The 20476-nt window shown below is 38.1% G+C and overlaps 2 protein-coding genes across 3 annotated transcripts; one reads left to right on the top strand and one right to left on the bottom strand.

Moving 5' to 3' along the window:
- The first annotated feature begins 6162 nt into the window (after window positions 1-6162).
- Window positions 6163-16048, top strand: lig3 (ligase III, DNA, ATP-dependent). The gene is made up of 21 exons (XM_057354845.1): window positions 6163-6292; window positions 6641-7222; window positions 7329-7457; window positions 7628-7840; window positions 7932-8083; window positions 8424-8590; window positions 8733-8810; window positions 8897-9065; window positions 9274-9429; window positions 9537-9668; window positions 12250-12329; window positions 12468-12555; window positions 12747-12824; window positions 13179-13302; window positions 13392-13534; window positions 13644-13718; window positions 14005-14151; window positions 14247-14400; window positions 14581-14678; window positions 14808-14879; window positions 14967-16048. Exons 2-21 carry the CDS (start codon window positions 6688-6690, stop codon window positions 15198-15200), a joined length of 3024 nt encoding a protein of 1007 aa, XP_057210828.1. The 5' UTR covers window positions 6163-6292; window positions 6641-6687; the 3' UTR covers window positions 15201-16048.
- A 110-nt stretch (window positions 16049-16158) lies between these two features.
- On the bottom strand, window positions 16159-20388 carry rad51d (RAD51 paralog D). Of its 2 annotated transcripts, none has more exons than XM_057354876.1 (11): window positions 20267-20387; window positions 20096-20188; window positions 18890-18951; window positions 18678-18796; window positions 18515-18596; window positions 18248-18382; window positions 17898-17993; window positions 17726-17816; window positions 17563-17633; window positions 16433-16597; window positions 16159-16350 (listed from the first exon to the last, which is right to left on the bottom strand). In XM_057354876.1, exons 2-11 carry the CDS (start codon window positions 20175-20177, stop codon window positions 16261-16263), a joined length of 993 nt encoding a protein of 330 aa, XP_057210859.1. In that variant the 5' UTR covers window positions 20178-20188; window positions 20267-20387; the 3' UTR covers window positions 16159-16260. The 2 variants fall into 2 exon arrangements, with proteins under 2 accessions (XP_057210859.1, XP_057210868.1); XM_057354885.1 differs by having other exon boundaries at window positions 16239-16350; window positions 17563-17652; window positions 20267-20388.
- Between the last annotated feature and the right edge of the window lie 88 nt (window positions 20389-20476).

Genomic DNA, 20476 nt, shown 5'->3' on the forward strand with positions numbered 1-20476 from the left:
CATTTGACTTTTCCTTGTTTGAAATGTTAAAATCCTAATGTTTTGTTCATTTCTGACATTAGAATGTTAAACCACACTGTATTGTTGTAATGTAACAGAGAGTGAAGTCCATACTCTCAGACTGTGCATGTGAAGTCGGGTCTGATTATTCCACAGGAATTGAGTGCTCTCTTGTGGCATTACCACAAACTGACACCCCCCAACATGCAGCGGGGCTTCTAGCAGCCTTTTGTCATATTGTCATAATAAAAAGACCAATGTTTTCCAAAAAAACTAGGTAGAGACATTAGACAAATATGTTTTCATTGAATGCCATTACCCGCATTCAAAGGCTGGAGGAGGGGAGAAGAAATGCACAAAGACAACAACGGGAAAACAATCTCTCTGGGTGCCAATCAAGCGCTTTCTTTCAGCATGTCCAATTCAAGAGCTGCCCATTCTACTCTCTGCATCAAGAGACCTAGCTGTTCTTCTCCAAATCGACACAGTAGCTTTTTTCACGATTTGAACAATAATCAAATGTTTTCGTATGCTCTACGCCGCTCTGCCAGGGTCCGTATTCTCTCCTCGCTACGTGTCTCTAGCACGCCTCAACAAGAGAATTCTCTCTCTCTCAGTGATACCCGACCTTATCTGTCTTTTTTCCCATTACCTGCTTCTGTTTATCCCACATTGCCTTTTCAGTAATCTAAGCTTATCTGTGTATCATGTGTCCGTGCTATCACGCCATCTTCTTTCTGCATTTTTGCTATTTGGCTTCTCTTTAGTAGTCATTGCCCGACTTGCTCAATTTCACAGGTGTACAATCTTTCTTCCCCTCTCTCTCTCTCTCTCTCTCTCTCACCTGCTAATCTTATTTTCATCTCCAGTTATTAACATACTCTCTCTGCACATTCTCATTTGTCTCTCTCCATTGTATTGCTTTTTTCCATCCAGCACCACCTTTGCTGGCCATTATGGATGTGAAGTTTCTTGAGGCCTAGCTTGCGATTGCTCGCTCCAGGAGGACTGCTTTTTCGATGAGGGGGGGATCGGGTTATATAATACACATGTAAAAATATGGACAAATTGTGCAGCATCGTAAATAGATCATTAAATACTTAAGCAATTTAAATATTTTACTGAAATGAATAAGACCCTCCTGCTGATTCAACACTGATTGTAATCAGACAAATAACAGAGGGGAAGAGCAGGGCAAAATGATGCCATTAAATATGTCTGCCAAAACTTGTATATGACTCTTTGTTCTGTGTAATACAAAAGAAGATATTTTGAGAAAGGTCTCTGTGGTTTTGTGGCCATATAATGGAAGTCAATGGGGTTCAATGTTACTAACATTCTTCAAAATAGCTTCTGTTATGTTCTGCAGAGGAAAGTTATGCAGGTTTTGAATGACATGAGGGTTAGTAAATGGTTAAATAATTTCCCCTTTTGGGTGAACAATCCCTTTAAGAATAATGTATTCTTGCTAATCTATAGTGTAGATAGAGAGACAATAGTGATAGAGAGGTTTCTAACATTTGTTATCATTTGCATTTTTTTTATAGCAGTATGAGCGAGATATTTCCAATATACTGTATATTACCATCTTATGCACATATTTTATTGAACCAAACTATTTTATGTACAGTATAGCATCCTCAGTTATTTAATACATGAACATTGTACAGCTAAAAGCTACAATGTTAGTCCACCATATTTGAAGAGTTTGGTTCCAAAATGAGAAAACTCTGTTTTGTAAAATTTTCAAAAATCATGTTTTTTTATCGTGTCTTCCAATTAATATCAATCAAACTGCAGTTGGTAATAACATAATAAAAAACGTGATTTTTGAAAAAAATATTTAAACGGAGTTTTCTCATTTTGGAACCAAACTCTTGATTTGAAAATGACTAAATGTTTGTAGCCCCTTGTTTTAGGGGGCTTTTACCCACAATACTTAACATCCATTTGACAGAAAAACTACTTGCATACTGAAAAACATACTGACATCTATGTATTATAGAAAGATGACAGCTAACACTGAGAAACTGTGTTATTATAGTTGTTATCATGGCATAGTTGTTGTTCACTATCAGATATGTTACCCTCATCCCATTCAAACCCACTTGTGATGTCCACCAGCTTTGACGGCAATCATGTCAAAGTGCCCTTATCAGTGTCGACTGACGGCCCTTCTGTATTCCACAACAAGCACTCTTCACTTCTGATCCCATGGACATTTAATCACTTTGTGGATAAGAAAGGTTAATGAATATCACACTCCAAACAAGAAGAATTAAGTTCAAGCCATAGATAATGATGTGACCTCGCAAGCTAGAGCTTTAAAGACTTTCTGTGACTCAAGCAGATGAGGTCTTTATTTGCCATCATCCCCCTGATGACAAGTGTTATAGGATCTATAGTGAGAGATTGACACTGGATGGCAAAGGCTAGGAAATCCAATTCGGTTCTGTGTCGGCTAAATACAATTCTCTTGGATTACAAGTGAATGTGTGATTTTCACTGGCTCTGAGTAACACGTGTATTTGTTTAAAGAACGTTCCACGGGCCCTTTGGTTGTAAGTATAGTGCTTGGTAAGCCTCATTCTTTGGGAAATTCAACAAATCCCAAATCCTGAGTATTAAAATTAAGTATGTAACTTGTTTTGCACTGTGTGTGTTTCGGACATGAATGATTATGCTCAATTCATTCACAAATGATGTGGATTATTGTGCTAATGCATACAAATGTACTCAACTGTTCAGTAGTAATACAGGCAAAAATGTAGGATGGAGATTTATGTCAATCTCACTAATGTCGCACCATTAAACTCAACCAAAACAACAACATAGAAGAACATAAAAACAGAGCTTAAATACAATAAGATTACTAAAGTACAGTGCAAATTCATTTTTACTGGTGGAGAATTCAAAACCATAAAAAACCTGTATGACTTGGACCAGGGCTGGATTGGGACGTTAAATTGGCCCTGGCATTTTTGACCAGCTTCAGCCCTCCACCATTTGTGTCGACGGGGGGGTCCATCTCGTCCATCTCTCTGGCCCATACGTCCGTTTCGGCCCAAAAAGTACATCGGCCCACCGGGAAAATGTCCAGTATGCCCGATTACCAATCCAGCCCTGACTTGGACCAGTAAGCAGCCAGAAGAAACCATTTAGCGATGCGACAGTACTTAGAAATGTATTTATGCATGCATGTCTGCATTGCCCTAAAACACATAGCAGTCGCATAGCAACACTAGATTCTTGATATGAATCGACATCTCACAAACTCATATATTTAAATAAAATATGCATCCTTTCATACATCCGTGTTTCAATTTTCTTGATCTGCATTACATTTAAATCCACTTTCATACACGCCGCACACCGAAACACATCCATCATGAGCTCTCAGAGCAGAGATATTCAGAGCGTCTTCCAGCCCGTATCTCTTCAGCACTACAGCACGCTAAAGGTCACGCAAGAGCATGCCTGGAGACATCTTAACTGGAAATCAAACACAGACAGGTAGAATAGGGAGAAACAGTGGAGGAACCAAAGGGTGTAATGAAGAGGAAGGGACATTATTTGTCACGAGTCAAAGAAATGGTCAGGTCTAAGGAAAAAACGCAACGTGTAAACTCTCAAGAGCAATATTGATTTACGTTGAGAAGAAAAATGAGGACGGCGATGGGTGTGGTGGCATAAATAAAAGATTAAATGTCCTGACATTGGGTTGGACACAAATCAATGGAAATAATAATGTTACAATGCACATTTTCATTAGCCTGGGGAGAGACTGAGGGCAGCCCGGATGTCTAACGCATCATTCAAAGTCAGCAGGTCTGTGCCTGCTGCCTTGTTTGGATTTTGAATATAATTATGATACACTTCAGGGCAGATTATATCAAAGAAAAAAATGGCGTTTTTTTGCTTTGACATATCGTCTCCTCGCAAAGGCAATGCCATGTAAATAAATAACGCTGCATCCTGTTTTAACCTTTGAATGAGCAATGGCGAAACACATTTTGTGCGCTCCCTCATTTTTCGGTCTCCATATTGTTCTAAGGCCATTTTCTTCCTTTAATCATTCCACTTCATTGTCATTTAATTTGTTTTTAATTGTGAACAAGCCATCACTGGCTGATGAGTCATTCAATTAGTTTTGTCTCAGTCTGTCCTCTGGGACCCGTGTTTTTCTCCCTAATTGAGTTGGCGAAGAGTACCTCGAGACATCTCACCTCATCCGAGCTGAACACGAGCGAGTGAACAGAGACCCCTAAACCAAATCAATTATTTGCCTCTTGAAACTTTCCTTCCGTGTCTTTTATTGGCTTCTCGTTGTTTTTCTTTATAATAAGTGTTCTCGTTGTTTTTCTTTATAATAGGTCTAGCGCATGTGGAGCTGTGCTGATTTGGGAACATCAAGTCTGCATCTTTCCATTGAAAAATTCCGCTTTGAAATAACCTTGTCTCTAAGTGTGCAATGTGTCCACTTGCCTAGATGCTTTTCATGATGTCATTCCCTTCAGAAAACATACAAAATTGAGGGGTTTGCTTTTGTACATTTGGCGAACACTTTTATCCAAATTGACATACAGTGCATTTATGGCAGGCCATACATTTTTGTGGTATACAATTAACCCATCCTTTGAGCTAAAGGAACACTTAAGATTCAAGAAAAACGGTGTGTTCTAAAAAAGATCTTATTCTGACCCAGATTGTATAATATATTTCATCTTGAGTTATATCAGACTACCAGAACTGTTGTTTTTTTTCTTCGTTTTGTCAAATGCAAATGATCCAGAAATGAGATTCTAAAATAGTTTGCACGAGTAAGCCCTTTCTAAGACTCCAGTCATGTAAGATTAAAATGCATATCTGACTAATTATTATGTTATGTTTCAGATATGAATGTACACTGGTATTTAAAGATGCTACATGCACAGGATGTCTCTTTGTTGATTTCATAATCTGCCCTTCCTTGATCTCTAATGGTATGTTAATTGAGCACATTTAACCCTGGGCGAGATCTGGCGTGCTGAGATAGTTGTGTGCCAAGAGATGAATCAAAAGGGCATGCATATTTATGCTGGGTACACAATGAAAACACAAAGGAGTGAAAATACTAAAAGCTGTGCAATGCTTTTAAATAAAGGTTATTCAAGCTTTACTGATCTTCTCAAGTTAAGAGTTTTTGCATATTATTACTGAGGATTAATTAACATATGAAGAGTTTGATTGCAAAATGATATAACTCTGTTTTTAAAATGTTTAAAAAATCGTGTTTTTATTATGTTAACATGTTTTTATTGGGTTTTATTGGGTTAGTTAGCTGTATTTGTTGAGTTATTATGGCTTAAATCAAAACAAACCAACTGCAGTTTGATTGATATTAATTGGACTGCACAATAAAAAACATGATTTTTGAAAAATTGTAAAAACTGAGTTATCTCATTTTGGAACCAAACTCTACTGTCTAATGTTTCTGCTGCTCATTTACCAAGGTAATAAAGTGGGGTTTTGCTGGAATAGTTTTGTTTTATATACCACAAAAATTATAATAAAATAAATAAATATAAAATAAAATATTTTGCAGATAATATTATTCACAGTAGCCTATATTAATGTAAACATAATATTAATGTTCATGCATTTATTATTATTTATTAACAAATTGTCATAAAAATAAAAGAAATCCTATTAATTGAATAAGCCTTACTCTTGTCTTATTTAATGCTTCATTTTAATTCTCGAGTTTGCTAAATAAAGCATGGAGATTTCATGAAGATCAATATAGCTCAATATAACAAAGACTGTAGTTTACTGCCATCTTTTGGATTTACTGCCATCTTTTGGTCTGAATAAGAAGTGCTGGTTTGCTTTTCTTTTATTATAGGCCTAACTAGGCCTTTAGTCTATCTAGTCACCATACAAATTGAAATAAGTATCTAAGGTTATGTTTTAATATTACTTATTTAATCTAATAATTAAAATATTCATTATCGAATTTATAGAATAATAATGTTATCGCTATTATTAAAAGTAAAACGTATTTGCATTATTTCTAACCAACTACAAACATTGTTATTATTATAAAAGGTAATGATTCTCTTCTAGTGCAAGTACGCAGCGAAATGTCTGATGCGCATGCGCGCTGTACACCGGAAACGCTTCCAAACAAAGGGGAAGCGCTTGTGTGATTTAAAGGGAACTGTACACATTCATGTCGCTGTGTTAAGTTCCTCTTAAAATGAAAAGCTTGAAGTAAGAATCTAGGAATCAAAGGCAAATCAATAAAACTAAGGTAAAAATTAATTTCATTTACAAAACACTGTTGTTTTCTTGCCACGAGATTGCACCTGCGACATAGCGCTGTTAAGATTAGCATCTAAGCTAATTCCACGTTGATAAACAAATCGACACGTAAACACAGACACGAGAGAAATAATTCTAGGTAAGGTTCTATCGGCATGAGATGTCGTTTTCGGGACACCTTGTTGAACTTCATTTTTTTATTTTGTATTATTTTATTTTTGGCTGCTTAGCAAAAGGTTACCTATTGTTATAGTTATTTGTCCAGTGCAACCTGTTCTCTCCGAAATTTGCCTGAAAGCTGTTTTAAGGCATCATCCCTGTTTTCTTCCTTTTTTAGAAATCACCCCTGGTGTGCAGAATGGAAACTCTTTCTCGTTGAGCTATATGTTCAGTCTTTGCTTGGGCAAATCAGTAAGGACATTCTCCACATCATCCATCCCAGTTCTTTGTAGGCTAACTTTATTACGCCATCAATATCTCCACTGCTCTAGGATTGTTATATTTAGTTGGGGCTTTCCTTCTAGCCCCAGTGGCATCTCTTTCTGTGTGCCACAAACACCACGATTTACTCTCGGCTCTGGTTCACATTTCCACACTTCCTGGCCAAATAAGTTGCAAAGGAACCAGCCAGAGATGGCAGAGCAAAGATTCTGTGTAGAATATGCCAAACGTGGCACAGCGGGCTGCAAGAAATGCAAAGACAAGATTGTTAAGGGGGTGGTCCGTATTGGCAAGATAGTGCCAAACCCGTTCAGCGAGTCTGCTGGAGAAATGAAAGAGTGGTACCATGTGAAATGCATGTTCGAGAAGCTTGAGAGAGCTCGTGCCACCACAAAGAAAATCGAAGACATCACAGAACTGGAGGGATGGGAGGAGCTTCAGGATGAGGATAAAGATCTTATCAATAAACATGTTTCAGGTATTTGGGTTCTGTACACTGTGTTGTGTTGTGTTGTGTTTGTTTGGTGGGCATCAGTCATCATTGCAGACCTTGCTTGTGTCTAACAGCTTCTCTTCTCTATCAGAATTGGCAGCCAAAGCCAATGCAAGTCCGAAGAAAAAAGTGCAAGCAAAGTTAAACAACAGCGGACTTCTGTCAGGACCACTAGCTGACCCCACTGTTAACGCCCCTCGCAAGTTTTCAGGCTTCACAGGTACAACACTTGGGTGATATTTGCATTACTGTTTAAAGAAATGAATTCGCCATGTGTGTTTGTATTGGACCCTGATGATTCGGGTATACATGTGAACTATCATTTTGTGGATGATGTCTGCCAACGAAAGAAAACCGTATCGCTTGACATTACTATTGTGTCTTCAATAGCTACCAAGGCTGGTTCCTCTTCCTCCAGTCCTGGGCCATCTCCAGCGAAACCCTCTCAGGGCAGTGCTTTATCAGCTAAGCTATGTGACTCCAATCATAAAGACTGCTTACTGCGAGAGTTCCGCAAACTGTGTGCCTTAGTGGCAGAGAAGTCGGGTTACAATGCAAAGACTGAGATTATCAGGGATTTCTTGACAAAAGGCTCTGGTGGAGGTAAGCGTGTGTCTATGATGTCATATAACCTGTGCCTAATGTCAAGAAGAAGAAAAAAACGTGTTTTGCTGGTTCTGTCTCGTCTTTACAGATAAGTTTAGAGGCGATCTGTACCTGACAGTGAAGCTGCTTCTCCCAGGAGTGGTGAAGAATGTCTACAACCTCAACGACAAACAAATTGTCAAGCTTTTCAGCCGCATATTGAATTGCAGTCAGGATGAAATGGTGCACGATCTGGAACAGGTTTGCTGGATTATTTATTATAACAGTGAATGTAACTTTTACAGTATTTAGTATTTGGTTGTTTATTTATCCATATACTAATTTTAGTTTTTATTTGGTATTACACCTCTGAAAACATAGTGATGTATATTATGTTGCATTTCTGTCAATAGATCCTCAAAAAAAGTACACACTTAGCCGTTAATGTATGTCATTTACAAATTAAACCTTAATATAAAGTGTTACCAATTATTATTATTATCATCATCACTGTTTCAGATAAAGATCTTTTTAATTATTGGAAGTCAAATCTTTAGAGTAGTTCCTTCATAGGTATGTGTGTTTTATCTGTTTCACATAGGGAGATGTTTCAGAGACTGTGCGGATGTGTTTTGAGGCCAGCAAATCTTTCCCCCCAGCAACCAAAAGCCTTCTGACCCTTCAGGAAGTGGAAGCTTCACTGAATCGTCTTGCCCAGCTCACCAAGGAAGATGATCAGCAGGCAGAACTACAAGATATGGCCAAAAAGTCAGAAAAGTTTTGTGTGGCTGACAATTAATCAATCTTTTCATCTTTTGGTAGCCCTAATTCATCATTTATTTGATGTACCATATATGTACGCACTGTGCCATTTATTTATTTAATGTAATCTGCATTGATTGATACCCAGATGCACCGGAAATGACTTGAAGTGTTACATCCGTCTGGTCAAACATGATCTGAAAATAAACTCTGGCGCTAAGCATGTGTAAGTGATGCTATACTGGACAAAGTCTTATATACTGAAACATCCTGTTTCTTGGTTCTCAACGTATGTAACTTTTCTCCCTTCAGCCTGGATGCTGTCGATCCCAATGCTTACGACGCCTTCAAAGCCTCTCGTAACCTTGGAGATGTAATTGACAGGGTACTAAAGAACCACCAAGATGCCGCCAACGGGACAGGGCCCAGAAAGATCCTTAGTGTGGAGGCGTCTCTGATGACACCTGTACAGCCAATGCTGGTCTGTAGCCTTACTGCTCGTTTGAACACATTCAACGGTTACAGATGTGTAAACCGCACAGACTAAATAGCTGTAATGTTTCAAAAAGAAAATTGTGGATGATTAACGGGAACATCTCACAACCAGCGATTTTCAAACTTGTGTAAATGTGATGCATTTCGATACATGGCTCATAGACTTTTTCTTATCATTTTTATGTTTCTTGCAGGCGGAGGCATGTAAATCCATTGAGTATGCCATGAAGAAGTGTCCAAATGGCATGTACTCCGAGATCAAGTATGATGGTGAGCGTGTACAGGTCCATAAGAACGGAGATCACTTCAGTTACTTCAGTCGTAGTCTCAAACCAGTACTCCCACACAAGGTCAGAAGCTCCAGCAACAGTTCGTCATTTTATTGAAATGCTTATTGAAAAGACCGTCAACATGTGCTTTTGAAAATTCTAACTAATGTTCAGTTTTCTCCGGACAGGTTGCTCATTTTAAAGACTTCATACCGCAGGCGTTTCCTGGTGGTAATACCATGATTCTTGATGCTGAAGTTCTACTTATTGACACAAAGACTAGTAAACCTCTACCTTTTGGAACTCTTGGAGTACACAAGGTAAGCTGTAGACTATGGTGGTGTTCACGTTTCTTAAAGAAATATTGCACCCAAAAATCTTATTTTAGATTTAAAATGTTGAATTTCCAAAAAGCACATACATCCATCATAAAAGTAATCCATGAACGTGAGCAAATTATTACAGAATTTTCATTTTTGAGAGTCTTTGATAGTTCTCATGAATACTTGACTTTTATAGACGGACAGTATCAATAGCGATATTCTGTGGTCAGACATTCAGAAATGGACATTACTTCCGTATTTTCACTCATCTAAAGTACATTTTTTAAGCATCTGTATATTTAGTGTTTACTTTGGAAAATCTTCACTTTTTTCTTTACATTATAAAGCATTTATCATCATACTATATTTCAGAATTACATTTTTAAAATGTTTTTATACCTTTAATAAATATAAAAAATCCAGTATTTTCTTTATTACTCGTGTACATTAAGCCTAAATACTTAAAAGTACTAGATTTTGAATTTACTTCAGTATTAAAAGTAAAAAAATCAACATGCATTTATGAAACGTGGAGTAAAATTTTTCATCCAAAACATTTTGATAAACTACTGAAATACAGATACTTCAGAGTGTACGCGAGTAAAAATACTTGGTCACCATGCAATCAAACACAGTGTTGCAGTTATTATTATAAATGATTTATCCGTGCACACCTTTTTTTTTTAAAATCATTTGCACTTGTAGTCTTTAATCAAAAACGTTAACTCAACAACAACACTCTTCACCACATGACGTCAGCAATAAAAAAGAGGTTGGACTATAGCCTCGCCCTACATTTTTTTCTAATTTCAGAAGCCGTTTCACTCGCATACACGTCACGATACGGAAAAGAAGTCAATCGCAACTTCCGTTTCATGGTGACTTTAAGTGCTGTCCACCTCTAGACCTCAAAATTGTCTTAAAAATAACTATGCTAGTTTTGTTTCTTTGACTTCAGACATAATAATATTAGGATTTTTTATTCATTTGTAGTTCAAAAGATAAAAATTTTACAAAAGGTCAAGTTAGAATTAGCAAAACCTAATGAAGCAGAAAGTGTTAGATGACCTGTATCTGCTGTAACATTGTTCGCTGAGAAAATGGATTACTTTGTCACAGTAGCGTTTTAAAGGTTAGTATGGTGGAGTGATACAACACAGTAAAGCCGTCACAGTATATGTCTTTATCTCTGGTAGGGGTGTTCGGTTCCGGGTTTTTTGGAGTCGACTCCGATTCTCGACTCCCACTTTTGGAGTCGATGGAATCGACACTTCGACTCCATGTACTGCCTTTCAAAACGGGCTCAGGAATACGAATATAAAATAAATGAAGTAACTGTGAAGTTGAAGTGAAGTTTGGGAACTTTGGGCTGGCAACCAATCTCTAGCAAATACACATGCATTTGTGCAACGAACACCATCACAGAGAGTTGTTTGTGCTGTCAGACCAGTTAATTCTTTCTGGTCTTAAACCGATGTGGTTTTCCATGCGCACGCAGCACGAGTACATGACAGCCCAGGTCTAACCGTAGCTATAGACTTATAGTAAAAAAACATTTAGTTTCCTTTATTATTTTTAAAGTTCATCGATTTTGGAGAGTTACAGTTACACAAATGAATATGTTTTGTAGGACACCGCGTTTCATTGTTTTGAATTGAGGCTCCGTAAATGCACACTAAACAAGCCTAAAACATTTATTTATTTTCGTTTAAGAATTTATATATTCACCCAAGGCTAAGTTCAACTATTTTTTTTAAAAAGGAGAAAAGACGTGGGTTCTTTTCTTAATGTAACTCATTGTTTTTCTGTGTTGGGCATTTAACAATAAAAAGTGCTTTAAAAGATCAACATGCCGCCAACAAACATGTTATAATAATAACCCAGCAACAAGAACTGAATTTATGATTTGTAACTCCTGGCTGTTTAAGCTGGATGAAACGCTTTATAATTTGTTTCCACAAACTTGATTTTGATTTGTGTGCAGTTATGCGCACAGACTCACATTTAAGCATAACGCAACGCTTTCATTCAAAGCAACTCACAAAGTCTTAACAGCTGTTTAGAGAAATAAAAGCTTGAAGAGGGACAGATGAAATATAGGAGAGTTTTTAATAAGAATGTGAGAATTGAATGTGATCGGATTGAAGGTGAAGAATGAACAGGAAATATTGCGTGTCCTTTTGTGAGAGCACCTCTCATGCTCCGATTACCGCAGTGTTTTGGATCAGATGTAAACGTGTACAGTCAGAGAGAGTGGAGGTATGACTTTCACCTTAAACATGATTTTTCGAAATGTTATTCGTTGCTTTGCACCAATCACAAAGACAATTTAACCGATTTGAGTCAATGACAACATTAAAAATGACGGAGTCGACGAGAGTCGATTCCTGTCTTGGAGTCGATTCCGACTTTAGGGACATTAAGAGTTGAGGAATCGACTCTTTAAGGGTCGATTCCCCATCCCTAATCTCAGGTCCAATCAGATTTTAGGACCGTAACTAACTGTATTTCCCACTAACTGTCATCATTTAGTGATGTACTATTTACAGGCAATGAGTTTGTGTTTATTTTTTTACAGAAAGCCGCTTTCCAGGATGCTCAAGTGGGTCTTTTTGTGTTTGACTGCATTTATTTTAATGGCGTAAGCCTCATGGACAAGTGAGTCATGCTCAAACATGCATTTCCGTAAATGTTTCTAAAAGTTATTACAGATTTAGAGGACAATAAATTGTTAATAGTAAAGCTTGGTTGATATTGTTAAATCAACATTTTAAAGTTCATCATGTTTCTGTTCAGACCTCTTTGTGAGAGAAGAAAGTTTCTTCGTGACAATATGGTGGAAGTTCCAAACAGGATTCTGTTCTCAGAAATGAAGCATGTTACGGTCAGTACTCCTCGGCTATTTATAATGCTGTTTTCATCCTCTCCACATTACTCTCAGTATATGCAAGTGTCCTCAATATTCAAGTAGGTTTGATAATATGTAGGCAGGGAAAGTAATTAAATACAGAGGAAAACATTCCTCAAGGTGGATGTTTTTAGAAACGCATGTCATGTTTGTTTGTGTTCCAACAGAGAGCTGCTGATTTGGCAGAAATGATCACACGTGTCATTAGAGAGGGACTGGAGGGATTGGTTCTGAAAGATGTCAAGGTACAGCACAACTGAGTTTGGATAAACCTAGCAGACTATACAGGACTGTACTGTGCACAGCATACTATATCAAGTATTGAAATCATATACAAGAAAACAACAGTAAATGTTTGTTACAAATCCAAAAAAGTATTGTATAAAATTACTAACTTTTTGATAGTCTGATTAAATTAAGTCTCAAGAAAGAGGTGGTAAAGATATACAGTATGTTGTTAGATTTTGGTTCATTCGTCACTGATAAAGAAAATTGTTATCATTGCAGTGTGGGATTCAGTATTCTGTGCACCAGAGATGTCCAATCCTTTAATGCTTTTATTGCAGATCAAACGGCTTATGGGTTTTATTGTTTTTCAGGGCCATTATGAGCCAGGAAAGCGTCACTGGTTAAAAGTAAAGAAGGATTATCTGAATGAAGGAGCGATGGCAGATACCGCTGATCTTGTGGTGCTTGGAGCTTTCTATGGCAAAGGCTCAAATGGTCAGTATTAACAGCCCTTAGTTTCAGCTCGATCCGAATAATCTTTGGCTCGGAGCTAGTTTTGAAATGTGTTTTTGTGTGCCAAACAGGTGGAATTATGTCCAGTTTCCTCATGGGCTGCTATGACCCAGAATCCAAGAAGTGGTGCACCGTGACCAAGTGTTCTGGAGGCTATGATGACGCAACCTTAGCCAGACTGCAGAAGGAGCTGGATGTTATCAAAATCGGCAAAGTAAATCTCGAGACTTAATCCGTGGTCTTTCTGTGCCTCGGCTTCTTGTATAGGTTTTATTAAAGTTGCATTTCGTACTGCAAGACTCCTGTTTATTTCACTATCACAGGATCCAAGCAAGATACCAGGGTGGTTGAAGATTGTCAAGAACTATTATCCAGACTTTATTATCCGAGATCCACAAGTAAGACTTAGCCGATCCTCTTTCTATTACGACTTAGGGGTTGCATCAAACTGATGTGCTTGTAATGTGAAATGAGGTCAATGAAATTCCGGTAGAGATATGTAATGGAAAAGGCAATGAAGGAACGTAATTGGCTCATTAGCTCTTTGTTAAATAAATGTGGTGAATAGACCTTATAACACTTAAGAAGTATGTATTGAAATACAGACAGAAAAACTGAGTGTGATCATTTTCGCAGTAAATGTTTTGTAAAATGATAGGAATATATGGTTGGGTGTGCTTTCAGAAAGCACCAGTTTGGGAAATCACAGGAGCAGAGTTTTCTAAATCAGAAATGCACACAGCGGACGGCATATCCATCCGCTTCCCTCGCTGCACGCGGATGCGAGATGACAAAGACTGGAAAACCGCCACTAATCTTCAGCAGCTCAAGGTAAAAGTGAAAGTGAAAAACACTCTTTGTACACGTTTTATTAATGGTTCTTGTTATTTTGTGATAGTCAATCAAATTATTGATTTTTCCTGTAGGAACTGTATCGCATCTCCAAGGAGAACTGTGATTTTGAGGTGACAGCCGGTCCATCTAAAACCGGCCAGAATGAAAAGAGCTCCTCAGGAGGTGAGAGCGGAGGCAGCTCGCCCTCAACATCTTCCACTGGAGCTTCTACTGCTAACAAACCCAGTGAGTAATGAGAATTTGCCATTTAGTTTGACCTGCTCTTTTGTTGGATCCTGAACATTTTACTTCTGTGATTTTGGAAATGGTCCACCCCCCAAATGTTTGTTGTTCTAAACTTAGGGGTGAATAAGTGTTGACAACATTTTCCATTTTTGTAATGTGGTAATTGTTTCATCTGGGTAGAAAACGGTCATACCCCCAAAGCAAAAACGGTGAAATCCGAACCACCCTCACCAGCAGTTAAGAGGACACTACCGCCTGAAAAACGTAGTGCAAAGAAGGTTTGTTCTCACCTCAGTTGATGACCGTAGCATTTGCTCATATCCATTCAAAGTTCAGTTCGGTTTTAGTCTCTCCGTCACGTGTTTCCCTCCTTCTCCTCAAAACCCTGTCATCTTTTTTCACTGCAGATAAAAACAGAACGGAATGGACAAAGCAAACTCAACACATCAATTCAAACAACCGAGCCGAAGAATGAAAAGGTTTGCTTTACCTTGCATTGGAGATTTTAACTTCATTTCTACAATCTGATCGAATGCACTAAAATACCTTTGCATGTTTCTTTTCAGACTTTACTGGACATTTTCACAGGGGTGAAGCTCTACCTTCCCGAGTCTGTTCAGGACTTTGCTAAGCTCCGGCGCTACTTCTTGTCATATGACGGAGATTTAGTGCCAGAGTTTGACTCGCGTTCAGCCACACACACGCTGACGGAGCCAGAGGAGGACAGTCAAAGCCAGAAAGTCACTTCCAACTGGATCTGGGAATGTATACGCAAGAGAAGAGTGGTTCCTCCCTGTTGAACTCAATGAAGAGGATACTCCACGTAGGCTAGCGTGAAGCTCAGGAGCACAGTCAATACAGGAGAAAATGAGAATGGTAAACTTGTTAGCCGGTACTCGCAACTACAGCAATAATGCTGTTAAAACAGACTGGATTGAATGAACTTTTTCTAATTTGTTTCTCACGTTTTCATTAACGGCTTTACCTTATTGTGGTATTGCACACAGTGTGTTCGAAAACTGCTGTCTACTAGATTTTCAGATTTGTTTTGGTTTTGATGTTGTTGTCCAGCTATGAATTGCTCATATTTATGCTTTTTAGACTTTCAGGGGTCACCGCTTGATCGTCATTTTTTAAAGTCATGATGCAGCCATGTATCTGCATCTACAAAAATGATTTTTTCTTAGGTTTACACTTGGGTACAAGATAAGTGATTAGCAGTACAATAATGATGCCCATGAAGTATGATTGTGAAATTGATAATTGTGTAGAATACAAATCGGGTTAGAGCCCTGTAGTTCAGTAATGGTAGTCATGTATAATTTCAACAATCATTCTCATTAAAACAAGTCTTTAATGCACAAAGGAAGTTGATTTGTGCCTACTTTTAGCCAAGCTAGCACACTACAAGAGATCTACAGTTTATGACGACTGATAATATTGTAATTTTCTACATCTGTTAAAAACGGCATCTGTTTTTTATCCAATCATGGTGATGTTATTACTCCAAAGTGTGGGGTCAATTTTAAGTACTGGAAGAAAAGTTACTCATTGTTCTGTTAAAGCAAGTCCAAAATGATCAAGGTGCCAACACTATGTATAATTTTAATAAGATACTTTTTTTTGACAATTAAAGACATAATACTGACCGAAGAATCATTTTGTTCATTCAAAGACAAACAACCTTGTTAAAAAACTGAAACATTTTTATGTAGCAACACAAACTAACACACAGCTCAACTTTGAAATAATATACATTTACACCAACAAATATTAACCTTGTATAGTCTTTCCAAAATCAACCATTAGTATTGTCGCTTAGAACAAAGACAGTCTTATGCAAATGAAATACTGTCATGGTTAACTGCTTTCTAGTTTCCGCTTTCCTGTTACAGAGTTCCTCTCTTCAGACAAGTTGCAAAGATCAAAATCTTCCACTAGATGACAAGGCTGTAATAAAGCAAACAGTGTAAATTGGAGTAATATTTAATTTTAGTGAGGTTTTTTTCAGATTAGTCTCGAGTATACAAACCTGTCGTGATGATTTGGTCAGTGTTGCGGTTCGTAAGCTAGAAGATAAAACCCCTGGAATCTCCACTCTCTGCAGGAGTACACGTGTGCGAGGAACATGGCTCCACGACAGTCCAAGTCCAGCTTTCAAACATCCGTTTCCATCCTGGGTCACGTGATTTGTCACCTTTTAGTGACAAGAGTTTATTAAAATGCTGGAGAGGAGAGTTCCCTCATCTTGTGCCCAGTGAACATGCCTACTTCCTTGTCGGTGGTAGTGGTTAAAGATGGGGTAACACATGCAGTTTCTGCCGATGTCATAATCTTGAGTACCTATACAGTAGTATTGCATACGTCGTATCTTCGAAGAGTATTTCGTTTGATCAAATTTATAAAAGAGATACAGCTGTACGATTATTTCTGGAAAAAGACGAGCCGCTGGAGGCAGGCAGGGGGACGAGCACACAATAAATCATCACATTAATCTCTTTGTGTTTTTTTACATTATGCACGTACACGCCGATTGCCAACAAAACACCAACATTTTACCACGCCATCTATCAGTTTCAAACGATCTCCAAATCCAGCGCTATATCCACCGTTTATATAACATCCATCACTGAAATGCCATGAACAAACAAACACACCTTAACTTCTCTCACTATTGCAAGAGTAACGAGCTGCAGCTGCAGGCCCACAGCGCAGCCAATCTTGATAAGCCAGTCTTCCTATCGCTCGTCGGTTGATGAGTGGGCGACCTATTTCTTTCGCCTTGCCGTGCTTTTCTGGGAGAATTGCCCAATAAAAGGATCCAAACTTATAAAAAACTTTCCGAAACAAGTTGGAGTGCTGGGGGAGTGTATCGAGCACAGAAATACTACGTCATACGTCCAACTCGTTTTTTAACAAGTTGACCATGTTAAGCATGAGAAGCCAGCACGTTTAACAGTGTAAAGAAGTCAGAATGCATGAAATAGCATGTTACCCGATCTTTAACCAATATATTGCGGAGGCCAATAAATCTGCAGATTTTGGGATTTTTTTTATTATCGACATCAGCAGAACAACGTTCTGTTTGGCCACCAAATTAAAACAAAGCTGAAAATATTTAACCATAATAAGAACGTGTAGAAGAAATGGAACGGTATATACCAGTACAGCAATGTTGAAGTCTTTTGCAATCATCTTCAATTCTCCAGCAACTTGCATCAGCAGGGACATACCTGAAGCAAAGTACCAGCACTGTGATGGTTTCTAATTAGCAGTGAAATATCTGAAATATGATGAAGTATTGTGCAATCCTGCAAAAAGATACCTTCATTCTGCTTTCCTCCAAGCATGGATGAGAGCACAGCAGAGACTGAATCCACCATCACAGCTTTGACTGAACCACCTCCAACGGACGCCTGAGGCACATACAAGAATTCTACTACCAACAAGCATTATCCAACACGTACCAATGAACCCGCTAGAAAAACAATTCTTACCTGTTGAAGGCCATTAAATCGTAGATGTTGAAGACAAGCAAGCAAGGAGAAGACATCGAATGCTCTGAAGACCCTGATTTTTTGAAGAGCCTCCATCTGTACATTTAAATGCAAATATGTGATTTTCGTGTGAATGCTGCAGAGAAAGAAAAACTCAAAATAGTTTTTATATTTGTTTAAGAAAATGAAAGTAGTGCCCGTCTTTGCAAAACTTGCTACTGAATTGTATGTTTTATAATTAGAATCTTTGCTGCCATAATGTTTCAGTGGTTTTATGAGAACGACCCAACCCCATTATATTTGCACATGTGTAACAGTGAACTAAAAATTCCAGAAAGGAATTTGATCACCTGCTCCTCCATATTAGAAGTCCTGGTTTGCAGCATCTGAAGCAGCCGGTTCACACACATACCGCCCTTTGTGTCGATGTAAAAAACACTCTGCTTCAGCTGGTGCGATATATTAACAGCAACACTGAAACACACCTACAAAGCCATCAAGAGACATACAGAACGTACTGATCACACATTTCTCCTCACAATTCTGGAAAGTAATACTCCTGGGTGAACTTTGACCTTGTTGAGCAAAATCACAAATTGAGTAAGTCTTAAGGTTACCTGTGTTTTCCCACTGCCCGGACTTCCCGTAAGCTCTGTTATTTCCCCTGTGTACAGCCCAGAGTCTAACAGCTTATCCAAACTGAAGACAAGACAACACAATGTTATATAAAATGCATTATACATGTGCATATTGAATGGAAATGTGTGCGCTGGTGAAAACCTGGGACTGCCTGTGGACAGAATTGCTGTGGAGCTCAATAGCTCTTGATAAAGATCGGCTCCAGAGACAGGGAAAGCAGTGTACTGAGCTAAAAGTACACGCCGAACAGCTACCAGAGCCTGGAAAATAGCACAGCGTGTGTGATGGAGAATGGTTTATAAAAGTGAGGCCTGAATAAGTGATGCACGTTAAAACTAATGTATGTCACATACCTTGTAGGACAGTGAACACTTTTGTGCAAGTTCCTCGGGGTTGCATGACACAAAGTCTTCAACTGAAATATTTAATAAAAAGATGTATTACTTTAAAGGGACGGTTCACCCAAATATGAAAATTCTGACTTTGTTTACTCATCCTCAAGTTGTTCCAAATCTGTATAAATTTATTTTTTCTGATGAACACTGAGAAATATATTTGGAAGAATGCTTGTAACCAAACAGTTCTTGGCCACCATTGACTACCATAGTAGAAAAAATTACTTTCTAATCACAAAAAAAAAGATATTTTGAAGAGTGTACAAATGCAAACCGTTCCGGGACACTTTTGACAGGCATTGTCATTTTTCCTACTATGTTAGTCAATAGTGGCAAAGAACCATTTGGTTACAACATTCTTCCAAATATCTTTCTCTAGGTGCGTCCCAAACCGCACACTTATGCACTATTCTATGCCCTTTTGAAGTATAAATAGTGCGAGTAGTGCGTTCACACTGAAAATTCTGTCTTTGTTTACTCATCCTCAAGTTGTTCCAAATCTGTATAAATTTCTTTTTTCTGATGAACACTGAGAAATATATTTGGAAGAATGCTTGTAACCAAACGGTTCTTGGCCACCATTGACTACCATAGTAGGAAAAATTGCTTTGTTCTTTTGATCACAAAAAAAGATATTTTGAAGAGTTTACAAAAGCAAACCGTTCCGGGACACTTTTGACAGGCATTGTCATTTTTCCTACTATGTTAGTCAATAGTGGCAAAGAACCGTTACAACATTCTTCCAAATATCTTTCTCTAGGTGCGTCCCAAAGCGCGCACTTAAGCACTATTCTATGCCATTTTGTAGTATAAATATTGTGAGTAGTGCGTTCACATTGAAAATTCTTTAAAAAGAAAATTTACTCATATTATTACACGTGAGGGTATCACATTATTCCACAGCCCAATGCACTAATCTTTACGCGGCACTAAAGCTCCAAAGTTCACCCCAAAACGATTTTTTGCATATTTACTTCCATGTCATTACAAACTTGTATGACTTTCTTTTGCAGAACACAAAACAAGATATTTTGAAGAACGTTTATAACCGAACAACATTGGCCACCAATGACTTTGTATAACCTCAAAACCACCGATACATTTTCACACAACTTAAACTATGAATTACACAGTAACATATATCTGACATGAAAAACCCAACACCTGTTTTGATGTCCTCTGAATGTAAAGCGTTGATGAAATCCTCAGTTAATCCAGGGCAGATACCTTCTCTCAACACCACCATGACTCCCTAGCCTGAATTGGATAACACAACCTCCATAATATGAATGTTACTAATGATATGTATAAAAACAAAATATTTAAATTTCTTACCAAATGTGTAAAAGGCCGCTTTTTTATATATTTCAACATGTAACATGACGAAAACTTGTTACTGAGCTTCCCTCCCGCCACACGTTCAACAATCATCGTAATCGACAGGTAATCGGTCCAATCACAGCTTTCGTCGTGTTACGTAAGCCAATGACAGCCGTCGCTTTGCACACGCAGACCCGCCTCGCGTGATCAGGGCGTGAGTGGAGT

This window comes from Triplophysa rosa, linkage group LG2, assembly GCF_024868665.1.
Source record: "Triplophysa rosa linkage group LG2, Trosa_1v2, whole genome shotgun sequence".
NCBI lineage: Eukaryota > Metazoa > Chordata > Actinopteri > Cypriniformes > Nemacheilidae > Triplophysa > Triplophysa rosa.

Bases quoted from the DNA above. Each gene is read 5' to 3' on its own strand.
- rad51d (XM_057354876.1), bottom strand. From the start codon at position 20,177: ATGGTGGTGTTGAGAGAAGGTATCTGCCCTGGATTAACTGAGGATTTC. The intron at 17,994-18,247 runs GTGATCAAATTC...TTAAATGTACAG, and splicing joins CTTCTAATATGGAGGAGCAG to ATGGAGGCTCTTCAAAAAAT. The intron at 17,817-17,897 runs GTAAGAATTGTT...TATGTGCCTCAG, and splicing joins GATTTAATGGCCTTCAACAG to GCGTCCGTTGGAGGTGGTTC.
- lig3 (XM_057354845.1), top strand. From the start codon at position 6,688: ATGTTCAGTCTTTGCTTGGGCAAATCAGTAAGGACATTCTCCACATCA. The intron at 8,591-8,732 runs GTCAGAAAAGTT...ATTGATACCCAG, and splicing joins CTACAAGATATGGCCAAAAA to ATGCACCGGAAATGACTTGA. The intron at 13,535-13,643 runs GTAAATCTCGAG...TCACTATCACAG, and splicing joins ATGTTATCAAAATCGGCAAA to GATCCAAGCAAGATACCAGG.